The sequence below is a fragment of the Bidens hawaiensis genome, unplaced genomic scaffold, assembly GCF_021521415.1.
Source record: "Bidens hawaiensis isolate Kalapana, Puna unplaced genomic scaffold, B.hawaiensis_p1.1 tig00032904_1, whole genome shotgun sequence".
NCBI classification, from domain to species: domain Eukaryota; kingdom Viridiplantae; phylum Streptophyta; class Magnoliopsida; order Asterales; family Asteraceae; genus Bidens; species Bidens hawaiensis.
Genome location: NW_027495639.1, coordinates 136,095 through 155,722, shown reverse-complemented (window position 1 = coordinate 155,722; position 19,628 = coordinate 136,095). Strand labels below are relative to the sequence as shown.

At 35.2% G+C, this 19,628-nt stretch overlaps 3 protein-coding genes and 1 non-coding gene across 4 annotated transcripts; 2 read left to right on the top strand and 2 right to left on the bottom strand.

Moving 5' to 3' along the window:
- Positions 1 to 1,797: 1,797 nt before the first annotated feature.
- On the top strand, positions 1,798 to 3,502 carry LOC143584295 (uncharacterized). Its single transcript, XM_077066380.1, has one exon. It carries the CDS (start codon positions 1,918 to 1,920, stop codon positions 3,370 to 3,372), a length of 1,455 nt encoding a protein of 484 aa, XP_076922495.1. The 5' UTR covers positions 1,798 to 1,917; the 3' UTR covers positions 3,373 to 3,502.
- A 1,349-nt stretch (positions 3,503 to 4,851) lies between these two features.
- TRNAL-AAG (transfer RNA leucine (anticodon AAG)) lies at positions 4,852 to 4,932 on the bottom strand. Its single transcript has one exon. It is a non-coding gene; the product is annotated as a tRNA-Leu (tRNA).
- Positions 4,933 to 11,577: 6,645 nt separating this feature from the next.
- On the top strand, positions 11,578 to 14,730 carry LOC143584307 (uncharacterized). Its single transcript, XM_077066388.1, has 2 exons — positions 11,578 to 11,799; positions 13,331 to 14,730. Exons 1-2 carry the CDS (start codon positions 11,588 to 11,590, stop codon positions 14,637 to 14,639), a joined length of 1,521 nt encoding a protein of 506 aa, XP_076922503.1. The 5' UTR covers positions 11,578 to 11,587; the 3' UTR covers positions 14,640 to 14,730.
- A 1,535-nt stretch (positions 14,731 to 16,265) lies between these two features.
- On the bottom strand, positions 16,266 to 19,413 carry LOC143584306 (1-aminocyclopropane-1-carboxylate oxidase 1-like). Its single transcript, XM_077066387.1, has 3 exons — positions 18,956 to 19,413; positions 17,522 to 17,745; positions 16,266 to 16,880 (listed from the first exon to the last, which is right to left on the bottom strand). Exons 1-3 carry the CDS (start codon positions 19,055 to 19,057, stop codon positions 16,301 to 16,303), a joined length of 906 nt encoding a protein of 301 aa, XP_076922502.1. The 5' UTR covers positions 19,058 to 19,413; the 3' UTR covers positions 16,266 to 16,300.
- Between the last annotated feature and the right edge of the window lie 215 nt (positions 19,414 to 19,628).

The window sequence follows — 19,628 nt, the reverse complement described above, 5'->3', positions numbered from 1 at the left end:
GACCAAAATGGGTTGTTTTGGTTCGGGTCGGAACGAGTTAGGGTCAACAGGTTCGGGTCAGAACGAGTCCGGGTCGGTATGGGTCCGGGTCGGTATAACGGGTTTCGGGTCGGTTCGTATGCATATGGAAGAGTTGAAAACCAGTAGCAAAGGTGTGTATGATCATCTTATGGAACATTACCTGCTATCCAGGTAAAATATCTAGGATTGGAACAAAAATGAAAGTTCAATTACCTGATTGGTACAAAAGTTTTTATCTGTGACCTGATTGGAACAACTTTCAAAGTTGGTTACTATTTTATGAAGTAATCCCCTATTTAAATATACAACTATACGAGTGAGATTTTAATAGATATGATTGACTAACTGATTGAGGGTATGCATGCCATGGTTTATTTTAGTAATATGGTTTATATTTCAAATTCTTACAGTTATTTTAGACTTTCAATATTTGTAATAAATCAAATGTTTTATTCATTAAATGTGTAAATCCAACAAAAGTCATGCTAAATTGTTAGTTGTACATAAGTAAATAATATAATACTTCTGTAATAATAAATACTTAAAAACTAAACTTTTTCATGTAAAACACTCGTGATTGTTTAATCAAAATCCAAAAGTCCAAATAAGTATGTCACACAATTCAAACTTTTTTCATAAATATACATCATCTTAAATTCTCAATAACCAACAATAGATCATGTTACCAAACTTAATATATATATATAAAAGGGCAAGCAATGAAAAAGGCTGAAACGAAGAAGGTGGAGAAACATGCTAAAGCTTGCGAAGAGAACCAACATGTTTTTGTCCCTTTGGCTTTTGATACCTTTGGCTCCTTGGCACCGGAAGCTATCCGTTTCCTAACCAGGGTCCAACGGGTTGTGCATAGCAATGTGTCGACTCCAAAGGGGCAGGGGTATGTCTTTAGCAGGTTAGGGTTTGCAATTCAGAAAGGGGTGGCGGCGCAGCTTGTTGCCCGCCTACCTGCTATGTTGATGTAATATCTATGTTTCTATATAATGAAAGAAGTAAATCTAATTAAAAATATATATATATATATATATATATATAATATTTTAATAAAAAATAACAATAACAAAAGTACCTATCCAAGTGTCACCCATTCTACTCATCCGATGTATACATTTTAACCACAAAAGCACCAATCAGCCACATTTATTGGATCTCAAATCTCCCGAATATTCCGATCATCAACCTCATCATTCTTGAAACAAAATTCATCTTCTTCCTCAAAATTTGACAATCATTTGCAGGCTTAATCCAATTTCCTCACAAACCCACTTCACAAATTCACCGATCTCAAATACCCAAATCTCAAAATCTTCAATTTCCTCTTTTTTAATTTTTTTTTAATAATTTTTCAGTCAAACCCAATCCATCTTCTTCCACAAAATTCTATAATCATTTGCAGGTTTAATCCAGTTTCTTCACGAACCCACCTCACAAATCCCTTAATCTCAAATACCCATATCTCAAAATCTCTTTTTTTTTATTAAAAAAAAAAAAAAAAAAAAAAAAAAAAAACTTTTTATTTTAATTTATCAGTTAAACCCATTTATCTTCTTCCTCAAAATTCAACAATCAGTTGCAGGTTTAATCCAATTTCTTCACAAACCCACTTCACAAATCACCTAATCTCCAATACCCATATCTCAAAATCTTCAATTTCTCATTTAATTTTTTTTTTTTTTTTTTTTTTATAATTTTTCAGTCAAACCCAATTCACCTTCTTCCACAAAATTCTATAATCATATCATTTTGCAGGTTTAATCCAATTTCCTCACAAACTCACCTCACAAATCACCAATCTCAAATACCCAGATCACAAAATCTTCAATTTCTTCTATTTTCACATTTTTTTTATTTTTTTTATAATTTTTTAATATTTTTTTAATGGGTTTAGATTCAGTCAAACCCTCGCCGGCGCCGGCGGAATCTCAACCGGACCAATCCACTTTACTCCTCCCATTCGACACCGAAACCACCACCACCAACCCCACCGGCCCAAAACCCTCCGCCGCCGTCGCCGCCGCCGTCTTCCTCTTCACCACCATCCTCTCCGCTGCCTTCGCCGTCGCATTCGCCGTCTTATTCTTCTCCGCCGTCAAAACCACCGGCCACCACCGCCTGTCCACCACCCTCGAACTCACCCGCCCACTCGCCAAACTCACCCGCCCAGCCGTGATCCTAATTTCATCCGACGGGTTTCGGTTCGGGTACCAGTTCAAAACCCTAACCCCCAATATTAACAAATTAATCAACAACGGAACCGAAGCCCGAACCGGGCTGATCCCGGTTTTTCCCACATTAACTTTCCCGAATCATTACTCGATCGCCACCGGATTATACCCCGCGTACCACGGAATCGTTAATAATAAGTTTCTTGACCCATACACTAATGAAACATTCACAATGGGTAGCCATGAACCCAAGTGGTGGTTAGGCGAACCGATATGGGAAACCATATCGAACCACGGGTTAAAAGCCGCTACCTATTTTTGGCCCGGGTCGGAGGTAAAAAAGGGTTTGTGGGATTGCCCGGATAAGTATTGTGTACCGTATAACGGGTCTGTCCCGTTTGAAGAACGGGTCGATACGGTTTTAGGATATTTTGATTTACCGGGTAACGAGATTCCGGTTTTTATGACGTTGTATTTTGAGGACCCGGATCATCGGGGCCACATGGTGGGCCCTGATGATCCACAAGTGACTGAAGCGGTTGGGAGAATAGACGAGTTGGTTGGACGGATAATAAATGGTTTGGAAAAACGCGGTGTGTTTGATGATGTTAGTATTATTTTGGTTGGTGATCATGGAATGGTGGGTACTTGTGATCAAAAGTTGATATTTTTAGATGATTTAGCTTCTTGGATCAAGATTCCTAAGGAATGGGTACAGTATTATACGCCCGTGTTATCGATCCGACCGCCTTCAGACCAGTCGGTTTCGGATATCGTAGCGAAGATGAACGAGGGTTTGGCGTCCGGGAAGGTCAAAAACGGGGATAAGTTGAAAATTTATAGAAAAGAAGACCTTCCCGAGCGGTTGCATTACTCGGATAGTGATAGGATCACACCGATAATAGGGTTAGTCGACGAAGGGTTTAAGGTGGAACAAAAGGACTCCAAGAGTAAGGAGTGTGGGGGTGCACACGGGTACGATAACGAGTTTTTCTCGATGAGGACGATATTTATCGGGCATGGTCCGAGGTTCGGTAGAGGTCGAAAAGTACCGTCTTTTGAGAATGTTGAAATATATAACTTGATTACATCAATTCTTGGCATAAATGGTGCTGCTAATAATGGTTCATCAGATTTTGCAAAGAGTGTGCTTTTGCCTCATCATTGATCAAGATCCATTTTATGTCTTGTTTTGATGTAATGTTTTGTTTTGTTTTTGGTTTAGGTTGATAAATAATATAATGGTGTTTGTTTCTAAGATGTGTTGTGTTGAAACTTGAATGTGAGTGGTTTAGACAAATATACTTGACAACACTATGTACCATAATATTATCTTTGTGTCTTGTGCATGTGTAGCAACAAAGTATACTAAAAATATGTGTTTTAAGACAAGTATTATTGTCCTTTAAACCAAACTTTTAGGGTGGGTTTGGGATTCCTTATTCAAGAGAAAAAAGACTTCTTGTTAAAAGATCTTATTAACTTATTTAACTTATGAATTTTCTAAAAGAAGTTTAAAAAAATGTTTGGATTAGCTTATGTGTTGGAGAAAACCAAAATGACTAAAAATGACACTCTTTTTTAAAAGAAGTGTAATGGGTTTTGAGGGTTAGAAGGGTGTAACAGGTAAATCAAACTCATTAAGTTAATAAGTTAGAGATTCCTAACTTTTCAAAACCCTTTTATTTTGTCTTACTCATAAGTTAAAACCCATAAGGTCTTATAGTTTGCCAAACATCTTATACACCTTATTAACTTTTTAAAAAGTTTATAAGTTATAAGTTGATGAAAATAGGGAATCCTAAACACCCCTAAATGTTGTTTGTGTCTTAAATTTATAGGCATGGTGTTATATGCTCACGTTGACGCTGACACTATGCGATAAAATAAAATCGGACACCATAATCACATGGAACGAAAATATTTGACACTGTGACTAAAAGTTTTAAGTCTTAAGACACCAAGTGTTAGTTTCGGTTTTTCCAACTTTTAGACAATTCCTTTTTAGCATAACCCAACCGGTCTTATTCATTCTCATTGTATTATCTAGTGCTATTAAACTTGTACAAAAACTTGATATTCGGTTGCAACAAGATTTTTTTAACAAACTAACTAGTAAGAAAAACATTATAATAGTAAGAAATGTATTTGAGAATCCAACGAGTATTTTTTTAACAACAAACGGGTGTTGGGACGGGTATAATATCACTTGGAGAGCGCAGTACAACGGAGTGTTGTATGTTGCGTTCGGGTTTTTCAACTGGAAGCCTAAGAGCTAACTACCGAGACTTTGACTATTGGGACACATACTTCATGAAATGGTTCATTGAATTTTTTTCAATATTGAACCTTACACATATAATAGTTCCGAATCGAATCTCTTTAGAAAGAATCTTTTGTCTCATGATAGCCTGCTCCAGTCTCCTTACGAAACTTTCGTTCTAAACTCAGCTATTTGATTGAAATTACCAATACTCATTCCGAACTCGTCCATTGTCATCACCACTAATATGTCCATCACTACAAACAAACTGCTTATTTTGAATATAGTTGATATAATAAGGTATAAAAAAATACAGTTTGAACTAGTGACCACCATAAACCTAAAACTTTAATAAGGTATAAACAAAAAATTATAAAAATAAATTGTTGAGAGTGGGATTTGAACCCACGCCCTTTCGGACCAGAACCTTAATCTGGCGCCTTAGACCAACTCGGCCATCTCAACTTTTGTTAAGGTTGTTTCAGATTCTGATAAATCTATTAAAAGTTGAAACAAAGATGTTCTTGTTTCTAAAAAAACGAAAAAATGGAAAATATGTTAGATAACATCTAACCCAATAAAAAAATGATTTAAGATTGTATATTCCTGAACCTTGTTTCTAGCAATATCATCAATTGTTCTTAGGGTGTTCTTGACATAACATGTGATTTTGAAACATAAAAGGTGATTTAAGATTGTATAATCCTGAATCTTGTTTCTAGCAATATTTATATCATCAATTGTTCTTGGGGTGATCTTGACATAACATGTGATTTTGAGACATAAAATGTGAAACATAATTGTTTTATTGAATACTTACATATGATTATGCATGATCAAGACCTGCCTTATAGTTTTTTTTTCTAATCTACACGAAAATATACATTAATGTATGACAAAAGACGAATAGACATATACGATTCTCGTAAAATCAAGAACATTGCTAAAGTATTTTACTTTATGATTGCTTGAGGTTGCTTAGGCATTCTTTAGTGACCCCTTTAATCCAAAGGTTAAAAGCATTGACCTCTTTGTCCTCCTCCTCCGACTCTAAGAAGCAATCGTTGCACGTTTCTATGTCGGTGGCAACACCGCTGATGTCCACATTAGCCTTAGGCAAGTCTTGCTTGTTGATGCTTTCGATGCCCTTTTTAACACCATCAATGGCATCGTCGAGATGATCTTGGCATTGCGAGAGGCATTTTTTTGATTCTCCGGATGGAGGGTTCGCCTCTCGTTTCGTTAGGGTCGCTTTGAACTCCGTGATTTTACGTTCGATTCCTTCTAACTGCTTGTTTGCAACTTTAGCCCCCTCGGTTAGTGGTGCGGTCGAGGCCTTTTGTACACCAATTTCGGGCAATGAAAGTTCAAAAAGTTCGGAAATAGAGAGTGGGCTTTCGGCGGGGAGTCCATCAGAATCTGTCGATGCTTGGACGGTGGGGGTAGATTTAGAGGTAGGGGTTGGCTCTTCGTCGTCGTCCTCCTCATCAACTTCCTCGGGAGGGATAGGGCTAGGGGAAATCGTCGGATGCCTTTCCTTTACCTTTGCAGGAGCAGGGGAAGGGGAAGGGCTTTCATCATCATCTGACGCTGCCTTTGAACATTGCGCTAACAATAAGAGAAAGGCGAATAACAAAATGATAGTCAATGTATGCTTGGCAAAGGCCATTGTCTTTAATCCTTTCTTCTTCTTTTTTTAAGTTTGAAATTATATTCTAAGTTTCTAATAAAGACAACAACTTGAGGAAGGGTTCCTTTAATACACTCAAGGATTGGCAATTCTTGTTTGTAGATTAACTTTCTAAAAATGGAAATTTCATGGTTAATGATACGAGGTTGAGGATCTTCATATTCCATACCATAAATAGAAACAAAACTTATGCTTGAATCTCATTCTCTGATTTTGTTGGGCCATTCATTCCATGGAATGTAGGCATGTTTTTCTTTAACATTTGACCACTAAATTTCTAAGTGACTTTTGAGTCCACTTATTCATACAAACTTGGACCAAAATATATGTAAAAAGTGAAGCTACTTTATCTTCACTTTTATGTGTAACAGAAGAAAATTTTATTTTTTGTGTAAAAAAAGTTGTTTCTAACTAGCATTGGAGGACCCGATTCGCAGTGGGGTCGTAGAAGGGTGGTGACGATGATGTATTTGTTACCTGATGCATCGATGAGTTAATATAGACCACGTAGCTTTGAACTATACGATGAAATAATCATAAATATATGCAAACCACACAATTAAATAACATGTCTAGAGTTCAAAGTCTACTTTAATTATAAACATAAACTTGTAAATTGTCAAACTCTCATATTCATGTAAACTTTCATGTGTTTAACTTGAATAATTATATAATATAAAAGAGAAGTTTGGTGCCGCAAGCCAATTGGTGGCACCAAACTTGTCCATACAATTTTGATTTTCTTTTAAGTACTGGTAACATAACGAATGTAAGCATAACGAATGTAACGAGAGTTTTTGTTTACGTAACGGAAACAGACTGGATTCGTGTAAACTTACTACATCAACGTCCGGGACTGACAACGCTAGGGTTTTGATGCCATTTGTTTTTTTTAGTTCCGGTACCATAACGAGCATAACGAAAACCAACCGGACGTCAATTTTCTTTTTTATTTTTGTTCCGGTACTGTAACGAACGAGAAGGAAACCGACCAAATTCGCGTAAAGTCACCGTCTTTTGTTTTAGTTCCAGTACCACCATTATTTATAAAACTGGGAAATATTTCAATTAAGAAAATAGAGATTACACATGTAAAACGAAACTTTGTTCCATAAAATCATAAGATCATGTGTAGTGGATGGAGCCTCCTACGGAGGCGTTTGCGTTATGTGACGTCACGTCATAATAGGAGGGTTTTACAACAAATTGGTGTAGTGGATGAAACTCTTTCAAACAATTACCTTATTATTATTGTTGTTGTTGTTGTTGTATTCAAAAGCAAATAAATAAAGCAACCAATTACCTTCTTCCCTTTCTCCCACTTTCAGCGCTTTGTGAAAAGCGCCCCTCACATCATAACACCCCAAGGCGACCCGGGGTTGTGTTCCTGACGTTTTATGGGCATTTTGAGTGAGAAAGCGCCCCACTACGTTTGGTCTAAAAGAACTTTCTAATCGTTACACAGTCTTCTTCTTTCATCATTTTCAACAAATATACAACAACATTAAAACTCAGGTCAAGAGTCATCTTCAACATTACATATATTGTTCGAGTTGTATCCTTGGAAACAGACAAGTTCGTATTAGAAGAGGCATGAAACCTGTTTTAAGATACATATGTTGTACATGGAGACTCTACCATCGCTAACGTCTAAGTTTGTTCAAGTGTTGTAGTTAAAAAACATTGTAGCAAAAAACGCCATTGTTTCAGTCATATAAAAGCGTACTTATATTTATGTTCGTTTTTTTTTGTTTACTACGAATTTTTCATAAGAATAAAGATGGCATCTATATTAATTTTATAATAATATTATAAAAAAAATTGTTGATTTTTTCCTACAGTATATAGGGTGCGAGATCAAAAGCCCGCATTCTTTTTCTTTTTATATATAATAAAGATTTCGTTTTTCCAACTGACCCCAAAATATTTTAGCGGTCACCCTTAGGGTCAATGGGAAAACTTGGACGAGAACGAGGGGGCTCAAATGTTCGGTCGAAACAGGTAAATTTACACTACGTATAAAAATTTTGCGTCGTATAACAAGGAGCCAGGGCCACCCCTGGCTCTCATTATGCTTCGGCCATGCTTAGGATGTTCTTCTTTAAATAGTTATTGAACGGTATATTACTTTTTTATTGTCATGATTACCTCAGGAAAAAACTCATTATAGCTATTAGTTTACTAATTACAATAAAAGTTATTATTATTTTATAAATCCAGCCTTACCTAAATCTTAAATTTTCATGTAAATTTACATGTCATGTGTCATGAGATATACGAGCACATAAAGCAACCTTAATTATAGATTTAAGGAAAATTTGTTTTTATTGGTCATAACTATTGTTTTTTAGTTATTGCCGGTCCCAACTAACGAATTGGTCAATGATGGTCCCAACTTTTAATGTATTTGTTCCTAACGGTCCGCGGCTAACAGAATCCTAACGCCGTTAGTTTCAGGTCGCCGGAAAAACATTTTTAGCCAAGAAAGACAATTTTTTTGCCGGAAAACACCACCTGAACACCGTCACTACCACCAATTGACTCACCGTCAACCAACCACCATCACTTAAGCGCCATCAACTGATTCCGACGATGGTTCTAGAGTTCCGGCAACCTCAGTAATTGGGGCTTTTACTAGAAAAATGTTCCTAAGGTATGATACAAAGTTACCATGATGTTTGGGACAAAATTGTTGAGTTTTCGGGAAAAAATGTGTGTTTTCCGGCGAAAAACGTTTTTCTGGCGACCTTAAACTAACGACGTTAGAATTCTGTTAGTCGCGGACCGTTAGGAACAAATACGTTAATAGTTGGGACCGTCAGCAGCCAATTCATTAGTTGAGACCGGCAGTGATCAAAAGACGATAATCGGGACCAATAAAAATCAATTTTTCCTAGATTTAACCATGACTTTACTAAATACTCAAGAAATTATCATACATATATTAACTCTCTTACGCTCATTTATCATAAAAATTATCATAACATATCCAAATAACCCATTAACAACGACTTTTTGAGTCACAAATTCATACAAATACAATGAACAACTCTACATTAGTCATATCCTAACGTCACAACTATAATATCATCCCATATATATATATTTATATATACTCATGCTTTCTTAAGATTAGCAAGACAATCTCCAGTGACCCCTTGAATCCACTCATCAAAGGCTTTCACTTCCCGATCGTCGGTCTTCAAATCCGCAAAGCATGTGTTACACGTATCAACATTGGTTGCTATAGCACTAACATCCACATTCGCCTTTGCAAGATCGTTGTTGCGTATGCTTTCTATGCTTGTCTTGACACCATCAATCGCGCTATCTAAATTTTCCTGACACTGAGTTAAACATGTTTGTGTTGGTTTGGCTGTCGTGGGGTCCGCTAGTCGTTTTTGAACTACGGCCTTGAACTCGTTGATTTTACGTTCCACCCCCTCAAGTTGTTTGCTTGCAACTTTTGACCCCTCGGTCTCGGATGAAGCCGCTTTGTTTTGTATGCCTATTTCGGGTAATGAAAGTTCGAAAAGTTCGGAAAGGGAGAGAGATATTGGGGCTTCGGCCACGGGCCCGCTCTTGAAATTTGGGGATGGAGATGGGGATGAGGAAGAGGTGACGTCGTGACACGACGAAAAGACGAAAAGGGCGAAAATAGAAAGGAAAGTTGATGTTTGCCTTGTAAGGGCCATTGTCTCTAATAAATGGTTTGTTTTGGGGTTGTGATTGAGACGAGACAATGGTATGAATGTCAAGGGGATCCTTAAAATGATTTTAAGGATTGTGGATTCTTATTTATAGATTATGTTTTCATAAATGGAAATGTTATGGTTAAGGTTGTGAGGTGGTGGTTCTTTTTATTTTACACCATAAAAAAATAAAAAGTAAAAAAAAGTAAATACAAAAAGTCCAAGTTTATTATGTGTATTCACTCTATCAGCTCGCTCGGATGCAAATGAGCTGAGACGCTCACGAGCTATTCAAGATTAGCTCATGTGAAAAGCTTGATTAAGCGAAGTCAATACAAGCCTATTAATTTTATTTTCAATTTTTATAATATATGTTCAATAATTATTAATTAATATGATGTATAATGTTATGAAAAATAACTAAACAATATATATTATTTTATATATAAAATTATAACTGAAAAGAATATAAATAATTATAAATATATAAAAATTAATTAATAAATAGTAAATGGGGCGAGCTCGAGCGTGAAAAACTACTCACAGGCTGAGCTTGAGCTCGGCTCGTTTGCACCGCTTTATTCCTCTTGTTATAACTTATAACCATCCTTGATGCTCATGTCTTCGTTGTTGATGTGGGCTAGACCACATAAACTTTCATGGCGTTGGGACTTCGGTGGCTTGATGACCCGATTGCTTCTTTCGATGCTCATGTGACCCATTTCGCGCGAATTGGGCTGGGCCTGGTCTCTCGTGTTCTTAACATAAAAAAAATTCCTAATTTGAAATGATCTTGATAGACTTGTAACATGTTAATCGTTTCTTATTTTTCCCAAGCTAGAATAAAAAGGGTGTAAATAACCATAAAGTAGAGACCACTAGTATCACCCATATGGCCATATGCATATGTGCATCATAAATCATAATTATATAAGTTTAATTAAATGTGTGTCGTGTTGAAATCAAACTCAAAATTTTCTGGTTTTATTCCGATGATATGAACTTGAATTCACACCTATATTTAAACTATAAAACCGAACTGACTTTTGTTCACGGGCACAACACGAACCCGGAAATTTGACATGAACCAAACACGAAAAACATGTCAGACATGTAAACCGACCCGAACATGACTCATTTGACCCAAAGTTTTTTTTAGACACATTTACGACAAAAATTACAAATTTATATAAAAGAACTACATTTTAATTTTAAAATATTATGTTACCCAGGGGCGGTGTTCCTCCTCTTTCTCGCCCCAAATTGTCCCATTTCTCGCCCCATTACACTTGGCCTAACTATATAAGATACCAACCAATTTATTTTATTCAATAAAGCAGTTTTTTTAAATAAAAACAACCTCTAGCTTAATCTAGTGATAAATGTGTATGACAGAAATATTAGTAATTTAGAAAAAAAAGTTAAAAAAATTTAACCCACAAACATATTAGATTAATTCAAACCCAACCCGTTTAGCTAAACAAGTTTACGAGTTTGCCTTGAAACTGACCTGAACACGTTCATGCCCAACCCAACCCAACCCAACCCAACCCAACCCAAACCAGTGCTGTCATTTTTGTCCGAAACTTAGACCCGAGAAAACCCCTAACCCAAACCCCATAAATATTTGGTGTTAATCTAATGTCGTGTCAGAAATCGACGCCCCGTTAGTCCCGGGTCGGGTACAAGAATTCAGAAACCCATGGAGCCAAACACTCAGATTCATTCGGTAGTAACAATGGAATCATGGGTTCCATTGATGAAGATATTCATCAACTCTGTAACCCCTGAAACTGAAGCATCTTTATGGCTTCAATCTTCTTATTCATTCAATTCAAATTCAAATTCATCTTCAATTAATATCTCATTTGCTTCGTTTTTAGCTCTTCTAATGCAACCCATTGAAGCCAATGTTATTAATACTTCATCTTCAATCCCATCTAAACAAAGGTAAAATACCCAATTCCAGTTTTTTTTTATTATTACTATTATTATTATTTTGTATATTATGCTAGAAATTTTGTTTTTTTCAGATTTATTATTATTATTATTATGCTAGAAATTTTGTTTTTTTCAGATTTATTATTATCATTGTTATTATTATTATTATTATTATTATTTTGTATATTATGCTAGAAATTTTGTTTTTTTTCAGATTTATTATTATTATTATTATTATTATTATTATTATTATTTTGTATATTATGCTAGAAATTTTGTTTTTTTTTTCAGATTTATTATTATTATTATTATTATTATTATTATTATTATTATTATTGTTTTGTATATTATGCTAGATATTTTGTTTTTTCAGACTTATTATTATTATTATTTTGTATATTATGCTAGAAATTTTGTTTTTTTCAGATTTATTATTATTATTATTATTATTATTATTATTATTATTATTATTATTATTATGCTAGAAATTTTGTTTTTTTTGACTTATTATTATTATTATTATTATTATTATTATTATGTATATTATGCTAGAAATTTTGTTTTTTCAGACTTATTATTATTATTATTATTATTATTATTATTATTATTATCATTTTGTATATTATGCTAGAATTTTTGCTTTTTTAGACAATACTTAAAATGTACATTCTGGCCTGTATGAATATTTTATTAAACTGGTTTTGTTGTAAAGTTTATTAATTTTTAATCTCATCTAAACAAAGGTAAAAGTAAAACCCTCAGTTTTGTTGTAAAGTTATTAATTTTTGACACAGTAATTAGTTTATGTGAATTGGGGGGTGGGGGTGGGGGTTGGTTGTAAGATTAATCTGGGTGTTTTAGTGTTTGGGTTAAGAGATTATGGTTACACTTATCTGATTTCGAGTTATGAGAGAGGGATGTAAATGAACCGGACATTTAGTGAACTGTGAACTGTTCGGCAGGAAGTTTGTTTATTTAATAAACCAACGAAGATGACAAAATTTTTTGTTTGTTTAATTTTGATCATTTATGTTCGTGAACGTTCTCTTATGTTCATGAACGTTCGTTTATGCTTGCTTTTTTATGTTCGTTCGTTTATGTTTGTTGTCTTATGTTCGTTTAAATTTAAATAAATACCAAGTAGTTATATATAAAAGGGGCTCGTTTGGTAGTATTGTGATGGATGTTTTGAATTAATAATGTAAAATTTTAAAGCACTGATTTAGAAGTGTTTTTGGATGAATTGTGATGTATAAGACTTGCTCATTTGTATTCTCTAATGCAAACATATGTTCGTTTATGTTTTGTTAATTATGTTCATTTGTCTTTGTATATGTTTTGTCAATTATGTTAATTTGTGTTCGTTTATGCTTGTTTAGGTATACTCGTTTAAGTTTGTTTGTTTGTTTAAGTTAGTTTGTGTTCATACGTTCATGAACTGTTCGTTTAGGTTTTAAAACAAACGAACATGAACAAAAAAAATTGTTCGATTATATGTTGGTGTTCGGTTAAACTGATATTCAAGCACCATGATTTTCAGGTTTATGTGGCTGCAGACATTACCTAATACAGTTCAGGCTCGGATTCTATCGTTTCTTACTTACGAGCACACAAAGTTTAACAAACAAGACTTATCTAAACTTGCATGCGAACTACTGTTTAATGCTACCGAGGTCGATTTTTGGGTTAAAAGAGCTGCAAACCAACTTTTTGATATTGTGTCTGACTCAAACTTCAAATGGGTTTCTTCTTTAAATCTTGATTCCGAAGAAGAAAAGTTCGAAGAGAAGTTTGGAAGCATGCCCACGTGGCTTAACGAGGCCGTTAACGTTAATGACTCGGTTCCTGTTCTTCCATGGCTTCCGGTGTCGGTAGATGATATGAACACGAGATTGCCAGACGTCACACGTGAAGACGATGAAGATTTAAATGTTGAAGATATCGAAGATGATAAAGATGTAAATCTTGAAACGAGTGGCACTCGACACGAGTTAGTTAATCTTGAAAGTGGTTTAGTCGGTTTAGTCGACCATGAAATAAAAGAGTCGGCTTTGCGTTTGAAGACGAGAATAGTTAACATGGACTCGAGTCTAAAAGCTGCTGAGTTGGCGGATGAGATTCGGGTTCTTCTTTTCGAAAAGAAAAAAGATTCTTTAACGGTTTTAAGTTTGATCGAACCGTGGAATGCAGATGATGAAATCATTCCAATATTATTATCTCGTCTTTCCGAAGGAAACGAGGGCGATTTCGTAATTACATCCAACATCTTATGCTCAGTTTTGCTTCCGAAGTTCTTGGAACTCGAAAAACCGGCTTCGCGTGTGTTATTATCAGCAACAATCGACCACTGCAAGGTGCACCATAAGCCTGCAGTGTATGCGCTTTTAATCCCATTAATCCTTCACAAAAACGGTATTAACAACTCGATATGCGACGTGCTTACACGGATTATTAAAGAATGTTTGCACCCTGCTCATGTTTCCGCTATCTGTCAGAAGCTGCTTTGTGAAGAAACTACAAACGGGAACGAATACATATGTCTACCGTGTTATCAACATCTGGTTTCTAAATCACTGGTATGGACCGAATCTTTGTTTAATCTGTTTCAGATTATCTTGAACCATGATGTTCGGTTGACTCAAGATTCAGTCAACCGACTCGTGGTTCGTGTTCGAGAATCGGCTGCACGGTTCTCGAAGTCGTTAAAGTTTGCAAATTTCTTGTTGTGTTTTGTTAGTAAGTGTAGTCCTTTGTTAGGGATTCATAAGGTGGCATTATCTGAAGCTGTTGGGAACACTTCTAGTTTTTTGACGAAATCTATATTATCGAAACTCGATAGTATTGATTGATTTTGATTACAATTTTGAAATGTTAATGGCGAAAGCTAGGTTCTTGAAGTTATTGCATTATTTAGCGAGTCTCTCGTATTTTTATTTTTATTTTTTTGGGAAATTTTACATACATCTTTATTAATTTTATAACACCATATTTACGCTTTCGAAACACTAGACATATCATATATGCATAATTCATATATACCCTTAGAAAACACTTGAAACAAAACAAGCGCACCCAACATAATCCCACTCAAAGCGGTAAGCTATTGGTAGGGTAATGTGATAGGGGTAAACTTACCCCTACCACAAGAGATACAACGGTTGCTCCCGCTGAGACCCTCGGACCCAAGATCATTTTTGTAAATTTCTTTTCTTCTTTTACGTTTACAGGTTTCGAACAACCATACTAAAGTACAAATAACAAAAGTCGTCATTTGTCTCCTCTTCACATGCCTAAACCATCTCAACCCCCCCCCCCCCCCAACCAAAAAATAAAATAATAATAAAAAATAAAATAATAATAATAATAGCAATAATCATCATCTTATCTAAGATACATGTCACTCCCAATTTCTCTTGGAAACCTCATTTTTATTCGGTCCAACTTTTTGTGCCCACATATCCACCTCAGCATCCTCATCTCTACTACCTCCATCTTTCATGCTTGAGTTTCTTGACGATCGAACGACATCTGTCTAAATTTTCCTTTACTATTTTGTTGTGAACTTCATATTTTTTTTCTGTTTTGAAAGGGTGAAAATGTTATTAAGAAATTTAAAAGGATGTTTATGGAATTCTTTCTATATTCTTATACTAACTTGTTGAAAGTTACTGAATTTAAAACATGTTGGGCACTGAAAAACGAACGGAAACGCAGTGCTGCTGCAAATTTGGTAGAGTTTTGTTTAGATCACATGCATCGGAGCATCTAAGATTTCTACCCAGGTATTTACCGCCACGCACTATCTAAAGAATAAAATAGAATAATGTCACACCCCAAAACCAGTGCGCGTGACTTTGGTTAGATTTACACATTCGCTTACACAACGGAATACTTTTAAATCATTTCATAAACATTTTACAAAATCTAAACTTTAGTAAGATTTAACTTACTTTAGGTTAAATTAATATATAAAATTAGCTAGCACATCACACACACTAGATTACATTTAAATCATTCACTAACTTATTCATGTCACACATTAGTTATTAGTTAGCTTGACCCACTATGCAGTATGCACACAGCATAGCCATTGAATAGTCAAACTGACCTTTAACCAAGTCAATTAACTAGAATTATATATATAACAATTTTTTTTTATTTTTTTTACGGTGAAATAAGTTTTTCAATAATAGTTTGAGTTAGTTATTTCAAACTGATTATTCTTGATGGATAGAAATTTACAAGTTTTAACTTTAAAATGAAATAAACATAACCATAGGCTGTTTGAACGAGCAACCTCAAACACCAGTGACGTATATAAAGCGAGTCTGCGTATATTGAAATATGCTGGCGACTTTCTATGTATTATATTCTCAAACAACAAACATAAACATGAAGTAAAGGAAACATGTTAAAAACAAAAAAAAACGCACGAGTAGTATAAGTAAAAGTTTACACCAAGTAAAACACACGCAGTAGGAGACCGTTGACTTTTATTTGTTATCGGTTATCAGTGACCGTTGACCATCGTCTTCATGGACTCGAATCTCGGCCCTTTATCGTCAAACTTAGTAGACGAATAAAGTTTCAGATAATCTTGAAACGTATATTGACTTGGGTACGACAGTTTCTTAGCTGGCGAGATCACAGCATCGCCAGCTGGATTATAAAAGGTAGCAATCGAAAGCCTGCTTCCGTCTTTATCAGTCATAACTCGGTGAAGGGCACTTTTGTAAATTCCATTACTCAAAACCTCCACTTGATCACCTGTGTTTATAAATATAGTATTATTCTTAGAAGGCGGAATGTTGACCCATTGACCGTCTTTGAAAAACTCAAGACCCGGGACTTTATCGTCTTGGAGCAACAGGATGATGCCACCTGCATCCGTGTGTTCACGCAGACCTCTAACGAGTTCTGGGTTAGGGCATTTTGGGTATTTTGCCACTTTTGTTCCGACTGCAGGACCTTTGCTTCCTGAAAATGCTTCTTTGATGTGTTCTTTTTCTAGACCAAGATTTTCGCACATGAGTTCAGAAAGCTTTTCTGCTACCTTTATAAGTTGATCAATATACTCATCCACTGTTTTGCTGCATTAAATAAATAAATAAATAATTTTAGTTGAAATTGCATTATTTTTTTTCGTTTAGGAATATTGTTTTTAAATAATCCCACTTATATCCTATTGGCAAATAACAGTATACTAAAGTTGTATTTTTTACCAACGGTCCCCGACTAACAGAGTTAACCATCCGTTAGTCTATGCTTGCTTGGCACGCCTAGTTGTTAAATAACATCTATGTGGCAGCATTACGTGACAATAGTTATCTGTTTATTTTTATAAAGTTGGTTTTAAATAATCTCAACTATGCCGTGTTGGCAAATAACAGTCCCAACTAAAGGCGCATTTTTTTCTAATGGTCCGCTAGGTGTGCCACGTAAGCAACAGACTAATGGAGTTAACCATCCGTTAGTCGCCGACCGTTGGAAAGAAAATACACATTTAGTTATGGCCGCTACGAGACTGTTATTTGCCAGTAGGTCATAGTTGGATCCAGGAATTCAAAGCAGGTGTGTATTCATCATTTTTGTCGTAAAGTTAGGTAACAGGTCAAAAAATTTAAAACTTTGTTTAGTTTGAAACTGGTCGGGTGGTCAGATTGACCCAAATTCTGAATCGACCCATTTAAGTCAAACGAACCAAGTATGAGAAATGATATTGTGGACTCACCGAAGCTCGTCAGAAAGATCAGCACACTCGTTGATCTTATTATCCGGTCGATGCCAGATAAAAAAAGTGGTTTCCCAGTCGGTATTAGTTAATTTATTTTTATCTTCAACGGTTTTTACTATCTCCGAGCTGTAAAACTTTGGCTTCATGTTATTTTCATAATGCTTGTTCACTAAGTTCTTAACATTGTCCATCAGTTCCTTATCAACTCCATGGTTTTCAATCTGCATATCATAAAATATTATCAAAATACAAAAGTAGAGCGGTTAAAAAACTCGTGGCTCACTTGAAATTGGCTCGTTTGTATACGAGCTAGCCCGAGCCAAGATAAGCTCGGCTTGTTAGGCCCATTTAGCTGGCTCATTGGCTCGTTTGAATTAAAGCCCACATTTTAATATACTATAAATTTTTATTTTCATAAATTCTGCATTATTTTTATGTTAAAAAAATTACTTTTTGTTATATGTTTCCATGTGTAAAAATATAAAATTATTTTTTTAGCCAAATGAGATGGCTCGAGCTTTTTACGAGCTGAGCTAGAGCTAGAGCTAGAGCTAAACATTTTAGCTCGTAAAGATAAACGAGTTAAGCCAGTCAGCCTTAATCATAATTGGGACCGATTGGCTGGCCCTAGGCAACTCAGGGGGGCACACACTGGTCCTTGAAAGATGACCACGTGACACCAAGATAGCTCGACCCGACAAATAAAATTATATTGTTTTTCCATATGTTTAAAAATATGTAGTTTTTAATAAAAGAGCTGGCTTGACGAGCCATGCGCCTTCTCGATATAAACATTTTAGCTCGTCAAGATAAACTAGCTCAACCTAATCTGGCTCGGCTCGACTCGTATTGTTTACAGATTTAAAATATGATCAAAACTAGGATTGTTAAGAAGTTTGTAGCTTGCACGAAGTTGGCTCGTTTGGAGACGAACCAAGCCTGAGCCACGGTAAGCTCGGATGTGTGTGTTAAAAATTCTGCATGTGTTAAAAATATATAGATGTATATGTGTGTATATATATATATATATATATTTTATGTATACATGTGTAAAAATATAAATTTATTCTTTTAAATAAACGAGCCGAGCTAGAACTATGTATTTCAGCTCGTAAAGACAAACGATCTAAGCCAACTCGACTCGGTTACAGACAACATTATTTATTGTTTTTATATCTATCCATATGTGTAAAACTTAAAAATAAAATAAAATAAATGAGTTAGCTCAACGTGTCACGGGCCAACTCGAGCTTTTTACAAGCCAAGCTTGAGCTAAACATTTTAGCTCGTTAAGATAAACGAGCCAAGCTCTAGCCCAACCTGGCTCGGCTCGTCTACTGATTTTGTTTTTGTATTATTTTCTCACGACTACTTATTTTTTTAAGACGTTTAAGACGCGATAAACAGATAAACACCGAAAACAAATATTACCTGAAAAAAACCCCATTTCTCACAAGCATCATGAAGAAGTGCCATTGTCTTGCTTCTATCTTCTCCATCCAACTTGCTAAAATCTATCATAGGAATCTCCATTGTCTTTCTTAATATTCTCAAATTATTTTTTTTTCTTTTTTGATGTATGTTTTGGTGGTGAGTTTATGGTTAGTTTAGTTAGGTATTTATAGGCACCCATAGGTGGAACAAACTATTTTTTTAATCATCAATAGTTTAATCATTAGAAGTAAAAACTGCAACTGCAAGGAAAGTATTTGCAGATTTACAATGGCCTGAATGTTAGGGAGTATTTAATGCGTATTCGGTTCATAGTCTTCGCTATTCGGATCCGGATACATTTGACTTTTTGGTCAACTTGCTTACGTTCGACGAAAACGAGATTAGATTTGAAGTTAAAAATCCAGCTTTTAGATTCAAAGATCTTTCGAGTTGACTTATTATTATTTTAGATGGTGTAATACTGCGATGACCAATAATATGTTGAGAACCACATAATATATATGTATATACTGTTTTAAATGTGACACACATGACGGTTATGCAACTGCCTTTGTTTCTCTCCTAGTGCTATGGTTGTAGAACTCGCTAGACACTAGTCGAGCGGTGGAGTAAGGATTAATGTTTAATCGAGATTAACAGGATTTAATCG